This window comes from Pipistrellus hanaki (assembly GCF_964339955.1).
Source record: "Pipistrellus hanaki genome assembly, chromosome: 4".
NCBI classification, from domain to species: domain Eukaryota; kingdom Metazoa; phylum Chordata; class Mammalia; order Chiroptera; family Vespertilionidae; genus Pipistrellus; species Pipistrellus hanaki.
In genome coordinates, this window is record NC_140506.1 from 70,670,729 (window position 1) to 70,688,684 (window position 17,956).

Genomic DNA, 17,956 nt, shown 5'->3' on the forward strand with positions numbered 1-17,956 from the left:
AGCCATTCTTCTCCCTCCGGAACAGCCATTTAATAGTCTTATTTCAGTTGGAAGCAGTAGTTGGAGAATAAGTTACAGGGACAGACAAAAAAACAAAAACAAAACCCACACAACTTAAAGTGCTTCAGGCCGCAGACGTAAACATGAGGGGCGGGAGGAGGCCGCCACCTATGGCCCCTCACCTGAGACAGGAGGGCCATTGTCTGGGTCCCCATACCATCACCACCCTCTAATCTCAGCCCAGGGAGGGGGGGGGGGGGCAGATTTCAGAGGCAGGAAAGACAACTTAATGGGAGTGAGAAACCACTGTAAACTTAGAGCCCGGGAGCAGGGTGGGGACCGGGAGCTCTTGGAACCCTTGCCCTGACCAAGGGGTGGGACCAGCCCTCCCAGCAGTCAGGGGAATACTGTTGGTTTAGTGCTGCAGCCACACCCGCCCGTTTCACAGCTTTCCCCGCCTCAGCAGACACAGACAGGCCACGGCCTCCTCACCCACCACGGGAGGCACCCCAGGGGGCACAGCCTGGAGCGAGGACCCCTCCAGAGGCATTCCGTTCCTGGGAGTTTAAGGGAGCCGGCAAGGTGCTACTTTACAGGCTCCACCACCAGCACTTTGCACTCGCGCTTGGCAATCTTGTCCAGAGAGAGCACAGCCTTTTCTGGGGGCAGGTAGAGGGGGCGGCCAACTGGGGAGGCCACAGGGGGTGTGATGGCCCTGCGCTCCATCACACTGCCGGACCTGGAGGAAGGCAGAGGTGGGCTCTCGTTAGACCTCGGGCCGGCTTCCGGCTCCCTCTCCAATCCCGGCGGAGCCCAGTGGCTCCCCTCCCCGGGCTCCATACCTCATGAGGTGGCTGCGGGAAGGCTGCTGGTGGGAGAAGGACTGAGAGCGGCCCAGGCTAGCCTGGTGCCTCTCCACCAGGTCCCGGACAGCTGGGCTGCTGGGACTGCTCTTCCGAGAGAGGGGCCGGGCCTCGGGCGGAGGGTGGGACACACTAGCAGTGAACTGGAGCTTCAGTTTCATGTGCTGGCTCAGCTGGGGTGGAAAGACACAGATCAGCATTCCCACTTGGCTTCCAGGCCCCAGACCTTCCAAATCACCTTTCCCCTTGACGGACCAATACTGGATGGAAATTCCGCCTCCCCTCAGCCTGGCTTTGGTGCCATCCATTGTATTTCCTCGCCAGCAGCCCTGGTGCCTCCTATCCCAACGTTCTGCATCACCCACCACCCCGCCCACCCTCTCAGCACCTCCCAGCCCACCTCAAAGAGCCCCGCCCTTAGAGCCTGGAAGGCCACACTGAAGGTGAGGGCACTGCCCTTCCGGGAAAAGCCGAGGTTGTTGAGGGGCGTGTGGCAGACAATGGAGTCCAGGGCAGCCTGCATGGCCCGACGGTCCTCCTCACACAGCTGCTTTCCTGCGGGGCAGAAACAGCGACCAGTAAACATCTGTATAGAGTTCCTCGCAAGGGGCTTCCATGAGCACAGCCTTGATTAATCTCCAAAGTCACCCTGTGGAGTAAACTGAGTATATCTTTCGCCAAATGTTATAAATAACAGCTGATATTTATTGTGTGCTGAGGTCCACTCTAACCACTTCATATACATTAAGTCTTTAAGTCACCATCATATCCTCGTGGGGGGAGCAGTATTATTTTCTCCTTTTTAGGGATGAGGGAGCTGAGGTTCAGAGAGGGTAAGTAACCACCCAGGGTCACACAGCTTGTAAATGATGGAGGCAGAAATCAAACATGCCAGGGAGCCAGCATCAGTGTCAGTGCTCTTAAGTCATCCTGCCCCACTGTCTCTAAATTTCCTATCTGTGACACAAGCCAGAGCCACATGTCACCCACCTCCGTGACTTCTTCCTTTCCCCTCCCCACCTTCGGGACAAAGGCCCAGCCTGGCAGCACCCTACCAGCCTGTGCGTTCTCCGGGGTCCACACGAGCCTCACAGCAAGGAAGTCTTGGAGATTGTTGAGCAGCGTGTAAGTGACAGTGAAACGCTCGTAGGTCCGAACTGGGGACTCACAGGAAGCAGTCATCACAAAGCACGGGCGGTCTAGGCAAATGCTGGGCAGGCTAGAAGCAGCGAGAGAGGAAAGCAGGATGGACGTGATTTGAAACAAAGGTGAACAGGGTGGTCCCACCCAGGGTCCCTCACTCACCGGTAGTGGGTGTAGATGCTCTGGGTGAAGGGCAGCTTTGGGGTGGACCACTGAACCACGGCAATCAAGGGGACTTCCAGGCCCTGTGGAGGAGCAGAGGGGACCATCATGCGAAAGAGATCCCCTCTCATCTTCGGGTAACACCCTAGCATTTTCTTTTTTTGTTAATCCTCACCTGAGGATATTTTTCTATAGATTTTTAGTGAGTGGAAGGGAGGGGGAAAGAGAGAGAGAAACATCATGTGGGTTGCCTCCCACACAAGCCCTGACCAGGGCCCTCCATTGAGCCTGCGAACAAGGTTATGTGCCCTGACCCAGAATCAAACTCAGGACCCTTCCGTACACAGGCCTATGCTCTACCCACCCAGCTAAACCAACTAGGGCCCACTGCTTTTTCTTAACCTTTTTTTCTTGAAATCACCAGCCCCTTATACTCACCTCCTTGGCCCCTGGAGGTGGCTGCTCACCCACCCTCAGCTGAAACAGGAAGTTGTGTTCCTCTAGGGCACTGAGTGGGCAGGGGAAGCAGCCAGAGGTACCAGGAAGCCGACAGAAGGAGCCCATGGAGACCTCCCCAGATTGGTGACTAGTTCAGAAGAAAGGGAACAGAGCTGCATCTTTCCAGGCCAGAGCTCTCAGCCCTGAGCCCAGCCCCAACACTTTGCAGCCCTGCCCCTTCCCAGGACCTCACCAGACATTGTCCACCAGCAGCACAGAGCCATCGGGCATGACAGGTAGATAACTGGCATTGAAGTTTGGGAGAATACGTATATCCCAGATGGAAATTTCCTCTTGGGAAGAGCTGTTCAGCACTGTCGAAGGCAACCAGCTCAGTGATTATCTGGACCCCTCAGATCCCACCTTAATCCCCCCAAATGGACCTATCCCCCCAAGTCTGCACAGGGTAACTGCCACCCAATCATCGCCCTTGCTGCTACCCAAGACCTTAGCCACCAATCTGCTCACCCTTGAGAACAGTCAAGTGTTTTCCAGCCACAGTGAACTGGCGGCATTTCAGAACTGGAGGGGGCAGCAGAGTCAGCAGGGTACTCACTGCGAGAGAGGGCAGGAGCAAGAACAAGAATTGATGGGCTGGGCCTGGGCACAGCCCTCACGTCCAACCCACAGTCACTCCAGCATTTTCTCCCTGCATTCTCCCCACCTTGGGCCTTGAAAGCACTCTGCTCTCCCCGGAAGGTCTCCCCAGGAAATCGGGTCTGCAGCAAGCGCAGGTAGCCTTGATCTCTGACCTCTGGTGCCTCGACCTCCCGCTTCCACACAGTTACTACAATCTGCGCAAAAGGAACACGGGGCCACAGTCAAGAGGAGAGGTGGCCACCCAGCCTTAGAGAGAACAAATGAATTAGGACAATAGCTTCACCCCTTGCCAATCTTACCTTGGCCTTCGGTGTCCCTGGGGGCAGTCTATCCAGTGAAACAGTGAGTGGGAAGATGACCTCATCTGTGGACACAATTGGCTCTTCCACAGGCAGCTAGGGGTGTGCAAGGGGTGGAGGTTAGGAGAGAGGCAGTGCCCACTTCTGTCCTCATCCATCATCCGCCCCCAGCTTCCCTCCCATGTCCTTCTCCTGTCCGGTCTTTGGGGCCCAGCAGATCACCCCAGTTCCTCACCGTGGTCACTCCCCCTGAGGTAGCCGGACCCGGGCCGTGGGTGAGAAGGGGGCTGCAGCCTCGAAACAAACCCCCACCGCCCGGATCCCCGCCCCCGGGGGGTTCGGGATCCTGGTCGCCGGGGGCGCCCCCGGCGCTGACCGAGGCCAGGGCTGCCAGGGCGGTGGCCAGTTCTGCCCAGGCCCCTCGGGAGCCCAAGCCCGGGCCCCCGCCGGCGCCGGAGCCCGCGCCCCCGCGGCAGCGCAGCACCAGCAGGAAGCGGACGGTCTCCCCCAGGTAGAGATGGTTGCGCCGGGGCAGCGCCCGGTAGCGGCCCGGGTCCCCCGCCAGCTCCGCGCGCGGCGGCAGCGGCACGGCCGGGAAGTACATCGAGTAGTCGCACTGGGACTCCATGGGGCCCGGCGGGAGGCCCCACGCCGGACGGGGGCTGCGCGCGGCCCGCCGGCCCAGAGACCTCCCCGGGCCGGGAACCGGGACCACCGACCCGGAACCGAGACCCCGCGGGGCCGGAACCCGGTGCCCGGAGAATGACTGGAGAAAAGCCGGAAGCGGAAGGGAGGGGGCGTGGCCTGAGGGCCCGGAATCTGTGAGTGACGGGCCCTGGAGGAGAGGGGCGGGGTCCGGCCGCAGTTGGATTGCAGCAAGAAGGATTTAGGGGAGACTCTAGACAGGCTTTTCGGAGAAGTAATATTAAAAAGAACCCGCCGAGGCCGGTTTTGGAGCGTCGACCTGCGGACTGAAGGGTCCCAGGTTCGATTCCGGTCAAGGGCACGTACCTTGGTTGCGGACACATCCCCAGTGGGGTGTGTGCAGGAGGCAGCTGATGGATGTTTCTAGCTCTCTATCTCTCTCCCTTCCTCTCTGTAAAAAATCAATAATTTTTTTTTTAAAGAACCCTCTCTTGGTAAGGTATGTACACATATAATACCTTAATTTAAAAAATGAGAAAAAATAAAATTAAATTAAAAAAATAAAAAAATAAAAAAAAATAAAAAGAACCCTCTCCACCCCACGCATCTATCACAAAGATGCAGTATCCCCTTCCCTTTCTGCTCTACATAAAGCAAGTCCAAAAGTTTCAAATTATTTATTCATTCAACAAACATTTTCATAGTGAAATGAGCGTAGCCCAGGAACAAACATTTCACAGAGACATGGACGGATATTTCCAATCCGCCGTGTCCCAGACTTCCTCTGGCTTAAATCGTGGTTTGCTCCTCCAGGGAGCCTTTGAGTGCTACATGGACCTGCCAGGGGGCTGGAAAGGGGAAGGGGCACAGGGGGGTGGAGGAGTGCTGCTGGGAGCTGAACAACCGGAGGCTTTGGCCCAGCCTGGAGGACTTGGGGCCCACATCCATGCAACGTTCCAGTCATCCTGTAGGGAGCAGACTTGCTTTCCCGGAGAAGCAGAAATGTCAGCTGGCTGTCCCACAATGGTCACATGTGTCCTGTGGCTTAGCTGCTCTTTAACCTAATACTCAGTGGTCTAATGCCTATGGGGCGAGTAGCTTTGAAGTCTTGAAGGGCAGAGAGACTTTTGGAGGGAACTGCTTGGCATCCAGCTTGTCCTTGTACTGTAGCTCCGGGGTGGCCAGGCGCTCACACTCCTCCCGCTCTTGGAGGCTCAGTCCGCTCCGAAGCGCGTAGCCCAAAACCTTACCTGACCCAAACTGGAAAGGGCGGAACCGGCGGTCAGTGATGTATTTGGGGTCTAAAGCCTCACCCCCCAGCAGACAGTGTTTAGCCAGGGCCTCTCGGCGAGCCCTGAGCTCGGCCACCGCACTCTCCAGGCGACCCTGGCCATATTGCTTTATGCGTGCCCACAGACTGCGGTTGAAGTGAACGTAAAGAGCCCAGTCCAGGTTGTTCCAGACTCGAGCCCGTGCAGTTAGTTGCCTGTCCTCAGTGGTCAGTCCACCATCGCTGACCGCATTTCTGCCCCGTTCACTTCCAGCCTGGGCATTGTGCATGAAGCCCACCACATCATCGAGGCCCCAGCACAGGGCATCTGCCAGCAGAACCAATGACTCGTCAAAGTACTCGGCCACCAAGACCAAGTCAAAGACGGAGTCCAGCCAGGCCAGACTCCACTGGACGAGGGATGAAGACCCCAAGTCTAAAGCAGCGGGGCTGGGCGTCTGGCTGTGACCATCAGCAGTGGGGGGAGCAGGAGGGAAGAGAGCATTGGGATCCAGGGTGTGGGCTCGAGAGCCAGTGCCAGAAGGCAGGACGTGCAGTGCTGGGGGGTTGGGGTCACCGGGGAGATGAGAATATCCTCTCTTGGTCCTCATCTCGGGGGGGAATGGGAGGCCAAAGTCAAACCATAGCAAGTTGCGAGCATAGTGGTCTCCACGGGCCCCAGGTCGGTAGAAGGCTCGAGGGTTAGCGAGGAAGGCAGCCAAGGAAGGTGCCTTGCGGAAGGCTGAGGAGGTGGATTTATAGTAGGAGAAGGCAGAGCGGGCCAGAGCCGCTGGGTCTCGGACAATGGAGAAGAAGAAGCTGTCAGAAGGCATGACCTGAAGCACCTGCAGAGGAGAGAAAACAGTCACGGGGAGAAGGAAGTGGGCCAGGGAGAAAGGAAGTGTAAGCCCGATGCCCGAAGATCCCCCAGCCTCCTGACAGCTCTGAGAGGAACCCCCAGCTTTTTTCACTAGCTGACAGATCTTGGGCAAGTTACTGATGTCTCTGAGATGCAATTTGCTCAACTACAAAATGGGGATACTTGTATCTTCCTTTCTAGCTCATTGTGGAAGTTACATGGATTAAAGAATATGAAGGAGCCGAAACCGGTTTGGCTCAGTGGATAGAGAGTTGTTGGTCTGTGGACTGAAAGGTCCCGGGTTCGATTCCGGTCAAGGGCATGTACATTGGTTGCAGGCACATCCCCGGTGGGGGGTGTGCAGGAGGCAGCTGGTCGATGTTTCTCTCTCATCGACGTTTCTAGCTCTCTATCCCTCTCCCTTCCTCTCTGTGGAAAATCAATAAAATATATTTTTTTAAAAAAAAGAATATGAAGGAATCTGGGACGTGGGAAGTTCCTGGAGAACATGTATTTTCTTTGGCATTACTGTTTGCCTTGGTCAGAAAAATCTCTAGGAAGCAAACTTTGTGTTCACTTCTCCAACAAAAAAAACTATTAAGAGTCTACCCTGGAACTCTTGGTCCCTGCTCCAAGAAAGAAACTGGCCTGAGGCCTCTTCAGTGGGGGGTTGGAATCACTGGCAGCAAAGAGGGCAGAGAGGGGCAGCCATAATGCTGCCTCAGGTACAGGTGTCAGGTGGGCAGACGAGCCCAGGCTGGCTGAAGGACAGGGCACTTGTGGGGCTCCTGGGCATCTTGGAGAGCAAGAGGCACTTCTGGACTGGACACTGGGGAGCCATGGTCACCTTGTAGGGAGATGCCCTGAGGCCTGGCACATTGGATTCCACTTCTCGGCAAGAAGGAAGGTGGGAATCAGGTTGAGCCAGGCAGGTGCCCATTAGAAACCAGCTCCTGGGCTCCCTGCCTCTGAATGTGACTGTCATTGAACCTGACTCTCTGACATGCTGTCCTCCAATCTGCTCTGCTAGTATGGGCATGTGTGCAGGGCAGAGCCAGGGAACTGTGTGTCTCTTTGAACAAAGAAGAGAATAGTGCGGAGAATAATCTGTGGCATCAGGTGGACCTAGAATAAAATCCCAATTCAGGCATTTACCAGTTATGTGACTTTGGGCAGTTTATTGAACTTCCGCCATCTATGAATCTGGGTTAACACTTACCTTGAAGAATGTGGAAATACATGGAAGGCGATCGGTATTCAGATGAATGATGGTGACAATGAAGGTCCTCATCCTAACCTTTGGAGAAACCTGCCTCCATTGTCATCACCTCCCTCCCAGCAGAGGGCCCTCCTCGCCCATTAGACCACACTCTTGTGCTTCGGCTGCTTTCTCCAGCTCCGACTTAATCAGCAGTGGGTCTGCAGCCCCCGCTGAACTTCTACCACCTATACACACAGACACACACACAACCCTTCACACACACGTCCACATCACCATGCCTTTCCTGATATTCTGCTCCCTCTAAGAATGCCTAGTGTTCTCCTTACTACAAAATCATCTCCACCCTTTAAAACCTGCCTCTCCAGAAATCCCCACCTCTTTCTGATGAATATTCTTCTCACAGTTCCAAATACAAACATGTACATGCACATATGCCAGGGAAGGCACTCCGACTTTGGAGCAGATGGGCCTGGGTTCAAATATGACCAGGAGACCAGTCACTAAGCCTCCTCTCCTGTATAATGGAGGCACTTGTAATGTCTTCCTGGCAAGGTGATGGTAAGATTAATACCCAGAATTCAGGAAGTATTCAATAACAGTTAGTCCCTCTCCTTATGTTTTCATTTGCACATTGACTTTCTTCCTCTAAGAATTCTCAGCTTTCTGTGTGTTCGGATGAACACGTGAGTCCATGTACCTATCTCCCCCTTTAGAAGTGAGGCTGAGGGGCCCAGGGCTGGGCTATGGCTTGGCATACACCTGATTCTCAAAATCTGGCAGACATATGGTGAGGGGAGTGAGAGGAAGACAGGTCAGAGGGCAGTGGCTAAGCAGAGGTCCTGGTGGTATCGATGGAAGGGGCTAAGAAGGGAAAGGGGCACCTGGAGGGGGAGTTAGGGAGTGAGATTCAGACTTGGCAGAGTGCTGACACCAGCTAGATAAATTGGTCAGGGAAGGAGACTGGAGCATGCACCAGGTGGGAGGGGGCAGGACTTCAGCTCTCAGAAACTCCTGAGGAGAGAACAGGAAATTCCACTGCTGTGGCCCCCCGTCCACCTTTTGGGTGAGGTGACTCCTCGGGAGCCCCCATGCCTAGGGTCTCCTGCACCGAGGGTCCTGGCCACAGGCCTGATCCCATCCCTCTCCAGTCCCACCCACACCCTCCACACCTCTCACCTCTTTCAGGTTGAACCTCATGTGATGACAGAGGATGTGGAAGGGGGGCTGGGTGCCTCCACCCTGAGGGTGGTAGCCTTTGACCCACGAGGCCTGGAAAAGCCTGGGGTAGCCAAACTGGTAGCGGGCAGGGAGGGCGAAGCGCAGCCCCCGTTGGTCCCCGTAGCGATGAAGCAGGCTTAGCACAGAGCTGCTCCCGGATTTATGCGTCTTCAGGAACACCAGTCGCTGCCGGGGAGGACAGGATGGAACAGCTGGTCCTGGGGAGGGGGCCCAGGGCTGTCGGAGCTGCAGCCCAGGTAACCTGGGGAGAGACGGGAGGGAAAGTATCCTGTCCCTCACCAGCAGGTGGACGGGCGTCTTGGGGAGCAAGGACAGCGGGTGTGGAGCCTCCTCCAAGTTCCCAGGAGTCACAGCCCCAGGTAGGAGTGGGAGGAGCAAGTGGGGGGGGGACATCTACCAGGCATTGGGACAAGACAAAACTCACCTCCTTTGGAAGGGCCCGCCCCAGAGCTGGAGGGCAAATCCGATGGTCATGAAGACTCCCAAAGCCACCCCCAGGCTCCGAGGCCCCCAGAGGCGCATGGTCCTGGCAGGAGACAGAGGGCCCATGTGGCACCGGGAAGGGTGACAGGGCCAGGGCCAGGCAAAGAGGCAGAGGCAGCTGTGCAGCCACAGAAGGTGCCGGTTCGAGATTGGGGGTCATTCCCCAGGCCCGTTTGCAGCCCTGGTTGAGTCTGCCCCCTGAGTTAGCAGATTTTTGCCTCTGTCAGCGTCTAGAAGGGAAATGAGGGGAAGGAGGGAGTCTAAGGAGAGGGTAGAGCCTTCTCTCCTGCTATTCCAGCTAGGACTAATTCAGAGGAGGGTGTTGGTGAGGGTGTGTGCTCTCTACACCCAGATCCAGGTGGCCCCACAACTAATACTTCTCTGCCGACTGCCTCCAGCTTCTCCAACCGCCCAGAGTTTCCCCCTGAGCCTCCGGGATTTGGAAGGGAAGGAGGGAAAGCCAGAGACCCTTCAAGAAAGATGGGACCCATCTGCTCAGGACAGTGAGGCGGACATCGCCGGGCCCTGGCTCCCCCCTGAGCTTCCGTGGGGATGAAGAGCCCCATTTGGAGGCTGAGAGGGAAAGCCATAGGGAAGGAATGTGGGTCAGGCAGATAAACCCGGAGAGGTGAGACCACAGGAGTGACTCCATAATGAGTAAGAGCCGGGCATCTGGTGTAAATTCAAGCATCTCTTTTCCCTTTTGGCACAGGGCCCACCCCAGTGTGGGAGGGGCTGGGGGAGATGCGGGCTTATTTACAAAACCCAGATCCCCAGACATACCCTCACAACCCACCCACCCCCAACCCCATTCCCTTTTCAACCCCATCAGTGCCCCCAGAGGAGACTCAGTGGGTGGGGCAGGAGAGAGAGACAGATACTGATTGAGGAGCGTTCAGTTTGGAATTCCTTCCCAAGCCCCAGTTTCCTAATCAGCTGGGAGTCCGACCCACCCCTTCAGATTACAACCCACAACCAGGGGCACAGCCCTTCCAACAAGCCCGGACAGTCCCTCCGGGACAGCCAGGCGCAACTCCAGACACAGAAACCCGTATTTGCTACTTAAAGACCTGCCCTCTCTGGCATCCCTCCCCTAACACAGCCCCCAGGCCTTGCATTGTTTCTGTGTCCAGATTTCCTCTATTCCTTCCACCCATCTCTGTCTCCTCCTATTATCCTCAATTCCAGCCCTCTGTCCCCTCCAGCTTTGGTGATAACCACCCCCTCCCCCCAAGACTCCTCCCATAAACTCGAGTCCTTCCACTGGCTGCAGCCTTCATGTCACTTGCCCACTCACCAAGCCTCCTGAGGGGCAGCAGGGTAATCAGGATCTGGCCTTCCCCAGCCACCGCCCCGGTTCCTCACTCTGCTAAACTTTCCCCATCAACTTTCTCAGCGCCCAGGCTCCTCCCCTCTCCCTCCCTTTGTCTGGCCAGTCCCGGCAGCTGCTTCAGCTTTGATCGAGTCTCTGGGTCTCTCCCTCCCTGCATCTTTTTTTTCTTTTTTCTTTTTGGGGTCAGGGCACATAGCTGCCCTTGGAAGACACAATTTCTACCCTCCTTTCACACTTAAGGGTCATTTATACCTTTTCTTTCTCTGCTTTCTGCAGAACAAAAGACTCATTCAGGGGACAGAAAGGAGAAAGTAACAGACAAGAGCTGAAAGCAGACATTGGCAAGAACTTGTGACAAGGCAGCCAGAGGCTGACGCAGAGAACAGGAGCCCCGCTCTGGAGGCAGGGGGCAGCAGTGTGGAAATGTTAATGATGCTTCGTGTTCAAGAATTTTGCCCGTAGCAAGATGCTTCCTCACACAGTTCCTGCTTGGTCCTTACGTTTCTCCTCATCTTACAAATGAAGGTCCTCCGATCCAGAGGGTGAACAACTTGCCCAAGTTCAGTATCAGGGGACAGGATCCAAGAGAGGCAGAAGCAAGCAGAAAGAGCCATGTGAGACTCTGGGGCCTCTGCAAGGAGCCAGGCTCAGCGAGGGCTGCTGAAGTTACAGAAAAGTCACACTCAGGGTCCAATAAATTAGTTGTTTATTTGTAAAATGCAAAACTTGTGAAACATGTGGATGGTAGAGGTCATGAATTTTATTTTTTTATTTTTTGCGTTTTAGTTTAAGAAATTGATACTGAAAAACAAACAAACATAGAATCAAGGACCAGAGGTCTTGATATCCTATTCACACACCCAAGTTCCCTGCCCTGCACCCTGCCAGCACCCAGCTTTGTCCATTTCAGAGACCAGGTGAACCCACCACTCCCCACTTCCAACTTCCTTCAAACCCTACCCCCCAACTGTCACCCTAAAAATCTTCCCTTTCTCCTCTTTGGGGCTGACCACCAGAGCCCAGACTTAGAGGCTCAATTGGAGAGACCACAAGTCCTCTCTAAATAAATACCCCCAACCCCCCGCCCCGATACCAAATGAAAAAATAAATATGTGAACACCCACCCAATCCTAACGGGAATCTCCTGGATTTGGGGCCCTAGCCATTCACCCAAAAAGTCCCTAGTCAACCCTCTCTGCAGCCCCCTTCAACTCCTCCCCAGATTCAGCTGAGAGGGGAGGAGGGAAAGGGCCATGAACCCCTCTGATGCCAGGGCACCCGTCCCCTGTTATCGAGGTCCAAGCAGGGCCAGGGCTGAGAGGAGGAGAATGAGAATGGGTTGAGTGTGAAAACCAAGTGATGCCCCCCCAGTCCTGCTCCTGCCCTGGTTCTGGCGGATGATGAAACCTCCTTTGCGGCCAGGAGGACGAGGAGGCCGGGCTGGGGGGGCCACAGCCGCTGCCCCGGCCATCCAGGCATCTGCATAGTGTCCTTCTCCAGAGCCACTGGCATCCTCCTCTGCCGGGGGGGAGTGGGTCAGAGACAGACAGGGGCGGGTAAAAGGGGCAGTGGGAAATAGAGAGGTCAGGTAGACATGAGAATGAGGACAGGCAATGGGAGACAGAAGAAAAGACAATGAGACAGAAAAGAGAGACAGGCAGATGGGAAGAAAGAAAATTAATGTTCTTGCCTTGCTTTTCTGGCAAACTCTGCTTTGGGAAGCCAGCCCAATGGCACCCCAACCCTGCTGGAGGGGAGCGGGGGGAGGAGGACCCTCCCCAATCTCCCACAGTCCTTTGCCCACTGTTCTGTAAGAATGTTTTGGAGACTCTTCAACTGGAATGTGAGCGCACAGATAGAGACCTTCTCTCATACTGGTCTTCTATCCCTAACCTTTGAGGTAAGGGTTCAATTCATGATTGCAAAATGAATGCGTGAATGATAACAAGATGGGAAGGGAGGGACTCAGGAAGCAGTGGGCGGGTCCAAGGTCCAATCCCAAGCAACCAGAGGAGGGAGACCACCAGGACCCTCCTCCCCACCTCCCCGTCCCCGGGGTGTCCAGTCTCACCCCAGTCCTCCAGATCTAGGTCGCGTCCCTGGGCAGCTGCCCTCATCCTCATGGTAGCTGACCGGAGTTGCAGCCGGCGCATCCGAGTCCGGAGGTCGGGGTTTGAGGCTTCCACGTCCACCTCTGGATTGCTGAGCTGCTTGGCCAGGGGCCCTCCGACTACGGGCAACAGGTACCTGCGAGCAGAGCGGCCCTAAAGGCTCCTGCCCCGCCCCGGATTTGGGCCTCGCCCGCCCACCAAGCCGCCCACCTGCCCCCCCACTCTCACCGGCCCCGCCCGGTTCCGGTCCAGCAGGGCGCCGCTTCCTGCGTGATGTCCAATGCCATGCGGGAGTCCCCGCACACCGCCAGGGGCAGCCCGGCCCAGAAGCCCCGGCCTCGGTCCAGCCGCTCGCGGAGCTCCCACACCTGGGAGTGCAGGGAGAGCAGGTGGAGCTGCAGCGCGTGCCCATTCTCCCACCCAGCACCCACACGCGTGCCACCCACCCACCCAACTCACCATCCGGGGCAGGCTGTTGCCCGCAGCTGTCGTGGGCTGCTCCTCCTCCGCCCCTGCGGCCGCGGTCCGGAGCCGGCCCACTTCTTCTCTGGGCGCCAGGGCTCGGTGGGCACGGGCCATGGCCTTGGGGGGGACGCCACATTCCTGAAACACCTGCGGCACAGGGGTGCCCCGCAGGATGAACCGGACACCGAATCTCCATTCCAACACCTACATCTCCCATAGCCCTGCTTCCCCAGGCACCTACAGTGACTCCCTGACACCCAACCCTGTCTCACAATCCCAGGCCCTGGCCTCCAGCCCGTTCTCTCCCGTACTAGAGCTGATACCCACACCGCTCCTCCCGGCCCCCAGGCTGGCACTCCCACGCTCCTGGAGGCTCCTGTACCTTGGTGGACACCCCTACACTGTTTTCCTGCAGGTACATCAAACCTTCCGAGATCTTCACCCCAATGGCCTGAGCTGCCAGCTCAAAGGAAAAGGGGCCCTGGATCTTCTCAGCCAGGAACAGGAGACCGTCTGGAAGGAGGGGGAGAGAGCCAAAGGTGAAATGGGGGGACAGCATGGAGGCACTCGTTAAACTAGGAAGTTCCCACAAATCCTGACCTGGACAGTGAAGTGTTAGATGGGGAGACTCAAGATCTCTACCATTCCCTCCCCCCTCCATGGTCCCCCTCAATGGGGCTTAAAACCCCCTCCCAGTCCATCCCACTCACCCTTACAGGGACACGCTTCTCAGGCTTTCCCGAGTCCTCACCCAGATAGGCCCCCCAGTCGGGGTCCAGGCCCCGGCCGCTGAGACAGCCATGGGCCACGTTGAGGCAGAAGCCCCGGCAGGGCGGCAGCAGGGGGACCCCCCGGCAAAAGGGGCAGCCAGTCAGACGCATTGCGGCCCGCCTGCAGCCTTCGGACAGGGGGACCTGGGGGCAGAGAGCTGGGCTATGTTATCCACAAACACTGAGGCTGCCCTCAGCCAAGCTTAGAGCTGCACAGAGAGAAGTCAAACACCCACCCCGCCTTCCCAGGCCCCACAGGGAGAACTGTGGGTTGGTGACCCCATGTAGCAGCAGGTGAGACCCCCAAAAGACTGCGGAGGGAAGTTCCCGGGGGCCATCTTGTCGATACTGCTTTTTGGGAAGGATGGACCAGTGGGGTCTGAGAAAAGGCTTAAGGACAAGAGCGGGGAAGGATGAAACTGGGGGTGGAAGAGGTAAGGCTAGAGGTCAGGGAGAGAATGGAATCTGGCCTTCAGTAGCAGGAAAGGAAGAGCCGCTGCGGCATCTGAAGGAAACCAGGGGGACCAGTACTCTCATCTCAGAATGTTACGGAGATGAGCAGAACCCCAGAGGCTGACAGGAATATGAGTCATCAGAGGGCAGGAGAGGGTCAGAGATGAGAGCAGGTCATGAATCAGGGCACCAGGGAGACTTCCCTCTGGCCCATCTCCTTCCTGGTTCACCCTGGGGTCCCAGGGCCTGGGGCTAACATGGGAAAGCCCCACGTCTCTCCTGCCAGCTGGCATCTGACGCTTCCTCAGGGGCATCTCCTTTCCCCTCCGAGCCCCACCCACACTCAAGCACCCTCTAACCTTAAGTGCTTCGCTGACCACATCTCTTCCAGTCTCCAAGCCCTTGATAAAGGCCCGGGCAGCCACCATGGCCCGGGTTATCTAGGGAGAAGGAAGAAGGTGAGAAGAACCATAGAGTTGTCTTGTCATTCAAGATCGGGGCCAAGAGACTATACCACTGGGATGAGCAGTGGGGGGTAGGTTTATGGAGTTAACTTGGGGTGGTTAGGATTATCAGGTGGTACAGGAAGGCAGGTACAAGAGGCTCAAAGGAATTCTAGCCTAGAAGGATCAAGGTGAGCTGGGCTTGGGAAGAGATGGAGGGATTGTTTTACAGGGTTTGGAGATAATGGGACTGTGCATCAGGACAAACACTGCACTTACAGCCAGAAGACCTGGGTGTGAGACACAGCTCTTCCATTTACTGTCTGTGAGACCTTAACTTTTGGGAGGTTCAGTTTCCTCATCGGTAAAACAGGAGTACTACCACCTACCTCCCAGAGTTCAAATGGCAATTAAATGAGATACTATAAAATGGAAATCCTTGCCGAAACCGGTTTGGCTCAGTGGATAGAGCGTCGGTCTGTGGACTGGAAGGTCCCAGGTTCGATTCCGGTCAAGGGCATGTACCTTGGTTGTGGGCTCATCCCCAGTGGGGGGTGTGCAGGAGGCAGCTGGTCGATGTTTCTCTCTCATCAACGTTTCTAGCTCTCTATCTCTCTCTCCTTTCTCCTCTGTGGAAAATCAATAAAATATATTTTTAAAGAAATGGAAATCCTTCTCAAATACTAAGTGCCTGATTCACATTTGGTTGAACCAGAGAAAGGCAAGATATTAGAACGAGGAAAGAGTTGGCAGGAAGATGGCTGGGGGTAGGTGAGTGGGTCCGGGATATGTGTGAAACTTCGCACAGGATGAGAGTGGGAGGCATCCAATTACAGGAAATCAAGGAGCACTGGGTCAGGCAGGGTCACTGGGGCTCTAGAGAGTGATCACAAGGTCAGAGATGGCTGACATGCAGGATGTGGGGATCACCAGGTCAGGGGTGACTGGAGCATGAAGGGGCAGTCACTCAGTCGGAGGTGAAGGCACAGTTTAGAGGTCACTAGGTCAGAGATGGCGGAAACTCAGGCCTTGAGACCCCTCACCTGCAGGCGGAGGCGGCGGGGCGAGTCCCCGAAAGGCTTCAGAGAGTCATCAGCGGAGGAGGCAAGGCGAGTGAGGCAGAACAGGTATTCAGGGGAGAAGATGTACTGTGGGTGCAGCAGGGGGAACATTCTCTCCAGGACCTGCGTCCAGAAATCCACCAGGGCGTCATCTAACCCCTCAGCAGACTTCTCATAGTAGTCCCGCAGCCGCGAGAACAGGCCGCTGAATAAGGGGGTATGCTGGGAATAGAGGCGGCCATAGGAGCGGGTGAAGAGCACAGCCAGGGAGTGCTCGGCTGAGGAGAGCACCTCCCGAAAAACCTCTGTGGCAAGTGCAAAGAAAATGGCGTGAGGTGGGATGAGACCAGAGAAGGATGAACAAGTGAAAGAGCAGAGGCAAGAAGAAAGTGGGGAGAAAAAAAGACAAGTGAGTTAGAAACTGAGCAACTCTCAGACTTGGGCAGATTGAGAATGGGGTGGGGCAGGACCCTGGAGAGCCTGGGGTGGGGATGGGGGGGCTAAGACAGGGCAGGGGTGCCTTAGGGATAGAGTAGGAAGTGAGGACAGGATTTACTTGCTGGGATCATGAGCACAGCGAGGAGGTGTGTGGCCAGGTTTGGGGACCCCAAGTCCTCACCATCAAATGCTCTATGCCGGGAAGCCAGTGTGTGAACCAGGAAGGAGCCATTCTCCTCCACCAGGCTTCGGAAAGTAGCCTCCGTGTCCCAGGTCAGCCTCTCCTCTATTTCACTGGAACAGCAAGTATATTCTTGGGGACAGATCCGGAGGTGCTCACCTAGATAGAGGAGACACAAGGAATGGTGGGAAATAAGGAATGGTGGGAAGTGATGGGGTAAAATTCCTTTCTTTTCCTGCCGGTCTCTGGGGGCCATCCCTTCTCTTTCACCTGTCTGGTTTCTTTTCTATTGTCTGTACACACATTCCTACTTGACCCTATACCCACCCTATTGTCCCCTCACCCATTCCCAGTCCTCTGCCTATTGGGCATGGGATCAAATAGTAAGGGGCCAAATTAGTGACCAGAGGGCCCTCAGGCCACCGTCCCCAACATGGCACACCCCAAGCCTCTAAGGACTTACAGGACTGCTTCTAATAGGAAGAATGGGGATTGGAGGGGTGGGGTTACTTGGTAAACAAGAAAGTATTATAGAAGTGCTCTTAGAAATAGCGATGAGAACCAAGTGGACTGTAAAGAAAGCACCAGAGAGATAGGTGCTAATTCCTAGAAAGGGGTTTGGGGTGGGGGTGGAGTACAATAGCCACTATGCGAACAGGAGGGTTACTGTGCTCCTGGTAAGGAAGTTCAGGAGCAGAGGCGTTACTACTATGGGATAAAAACATTACAGCGGTCACTCTGAAAGGGAAGAGTTTCTGTGAGACGGGGAGGACCCACCCCGACCCCTCCCTCGCCCCCAATTCTTTAATCTCCCTCTTTCTCCTCACCTGAGATCAGGGCGGGAGGGAGTAGGCTTAAGCTATATCCCCGGGACCCCAGAATTTGCCGGGTCTCAGTGCAACTCCGGACGACCTTTGCCTCGCTCCCGGGTCCAGGACCAGGACCGGGACGCAGAGGCAGCAGCAGCAGCAGAAGAGTTCGCAGCGCGGACATAGCTGCTGCGACCCTGGAGCAGCAAAGTGGGTCCTACGGAGGAGAGAAGAGCTGCCCGAACTCGGGAAGCCGGTTCTCTGCTGCACGACCGTCCCACCGGCCAGAGAAAGAGCGCGACCTCGGAAAACTAAACCCCAAGGAGGGTAGCTGGGTCGGGCTGGATCAACTGAGACAATGGGAGAGGCGAGCCGGACAGCGGGAGGGGCCCGAGGCGGGGCCTTACCAATGATGGTAAGGAGCCGGCCTCGGAGGCGGGATCTAGGGAGAAATTCAGCCAATGTGGTTGGGGGTCCTGGGCGGAGGGGCGGGATGAGGCTGAACTACAAAGGTTGGTGGGGGCGTGGTCTTCATAGGGGGCGTGGCTACCCGGTTCGAAAGGCGGGGCCAGGGTAAATCCCAGCCTATGGTAGTTGACAGCCCAGAAT

General features: G+C 56.1%; 3 protein-coding genes across 5 annotated transcripts; all 3 read right to left on the minus strand.

Annotated features, from left to right (window-relative positions):
* Positions 1–5: 5 nt before the first annotated feature.
* On the minus strand, positions 6–4,349 carry TRAPPC14 (trafficking protein particle complex subunit 14). The gene is made up of 11 exons (XM_084881471.1): positions 3,801–4,349; positions 3,566–3,661; positions 3,331–3,460; positions 3,135–3,221; positions 2,860–2,980; positions 2,607–2,754; positions 2,169–2,251; positions 1,919–2,082; positions 1,264–1,418; positions 843–1,036; positions 6–739 (listed from the first exon to the last, which is right to left on the minus strand). Exons 1-11 carry the CDS (start codon positions 4,191–4,193, stop codon positions 586–588), a joined length of 1,725 nt encoding a protein of 574 aa, XP_084737597.1. The 5' UTR covers positions 4,194–4,349; the 3' UTR covers positions 6–585.
* Positions 4,350–4,873: 524 nt separating this feature from the next.
* Positions 4,874–10,687, minus strand: GAL3ST4 (galactose-3-O-sulfotransferase 4). Of its 3 annotated transcripts, none has more exons than XM_084881475.1 (4): positions 10,581–10,687; positions 9,225–9,326; positions 8,738–9,041; positions 4,874–6,325 (listed from the first exon to the last, which is right to left on the minus strand). In XM_084881475.1, the coding sequence occupies exons 2-4, from the start codon at positions 9,320–9,322 to the stop codon at positions 5,294–5,296; spliced, it is 1,434 nt and encodes a 477-aa protein (XP_084737601.1). In that variant the 5' UTR covers positions 9,323–9,326; positions 10,581–10,687; the 3' UTR covers positions 4,874–5,293. The 3 variants fall into 3 exon arrangements, with proteins under 3 accessions (XP_084737601.1, XP_084737599.1, XP_084737600.1); XM_084881473.1 differs by lacking the exon at positions 10,581–10,687 and adding an exon at positions 10,400–10,520; XM_084881474.1 differs by lacking the exon at positions 10,581–10,687 and having other exon boundaries at positions 9,225–9,364.
* A 1,114-nt stretch (positions 10,688–11,801) lies between these two features.
* Positions 11,802–17,718, minus strand: GPC2 (glypican 2). The gene is made up of 10 exons (XM_084881472.1): positions 17,366–17,718; positions 16,539–16,697; positions 15,902–16,224; positions 14,775–14,855; positions 13,944–14,106; positions 13,575–13,705; positions 13,187–13,339; positions 12,956–13,095; positions 12,688–12,863; positions 11,802–12,134 (listed from the first exon to the last, which is right to left on the minus strand). Exons 1-10 carry the CDS (start codon positions 17,529–17,531, stop codon positions 11,905–11,907), a joined length of 1,722 nt encoding a protein of 573 aa, XP_084737598.1. The 5' UTR covers positions 17,532–17,718; the 3' UTR covers positions 11,802–11,904.
* Between the last annotated feature and the right edge of the window lie 238 nt (positions 17,719–17,956).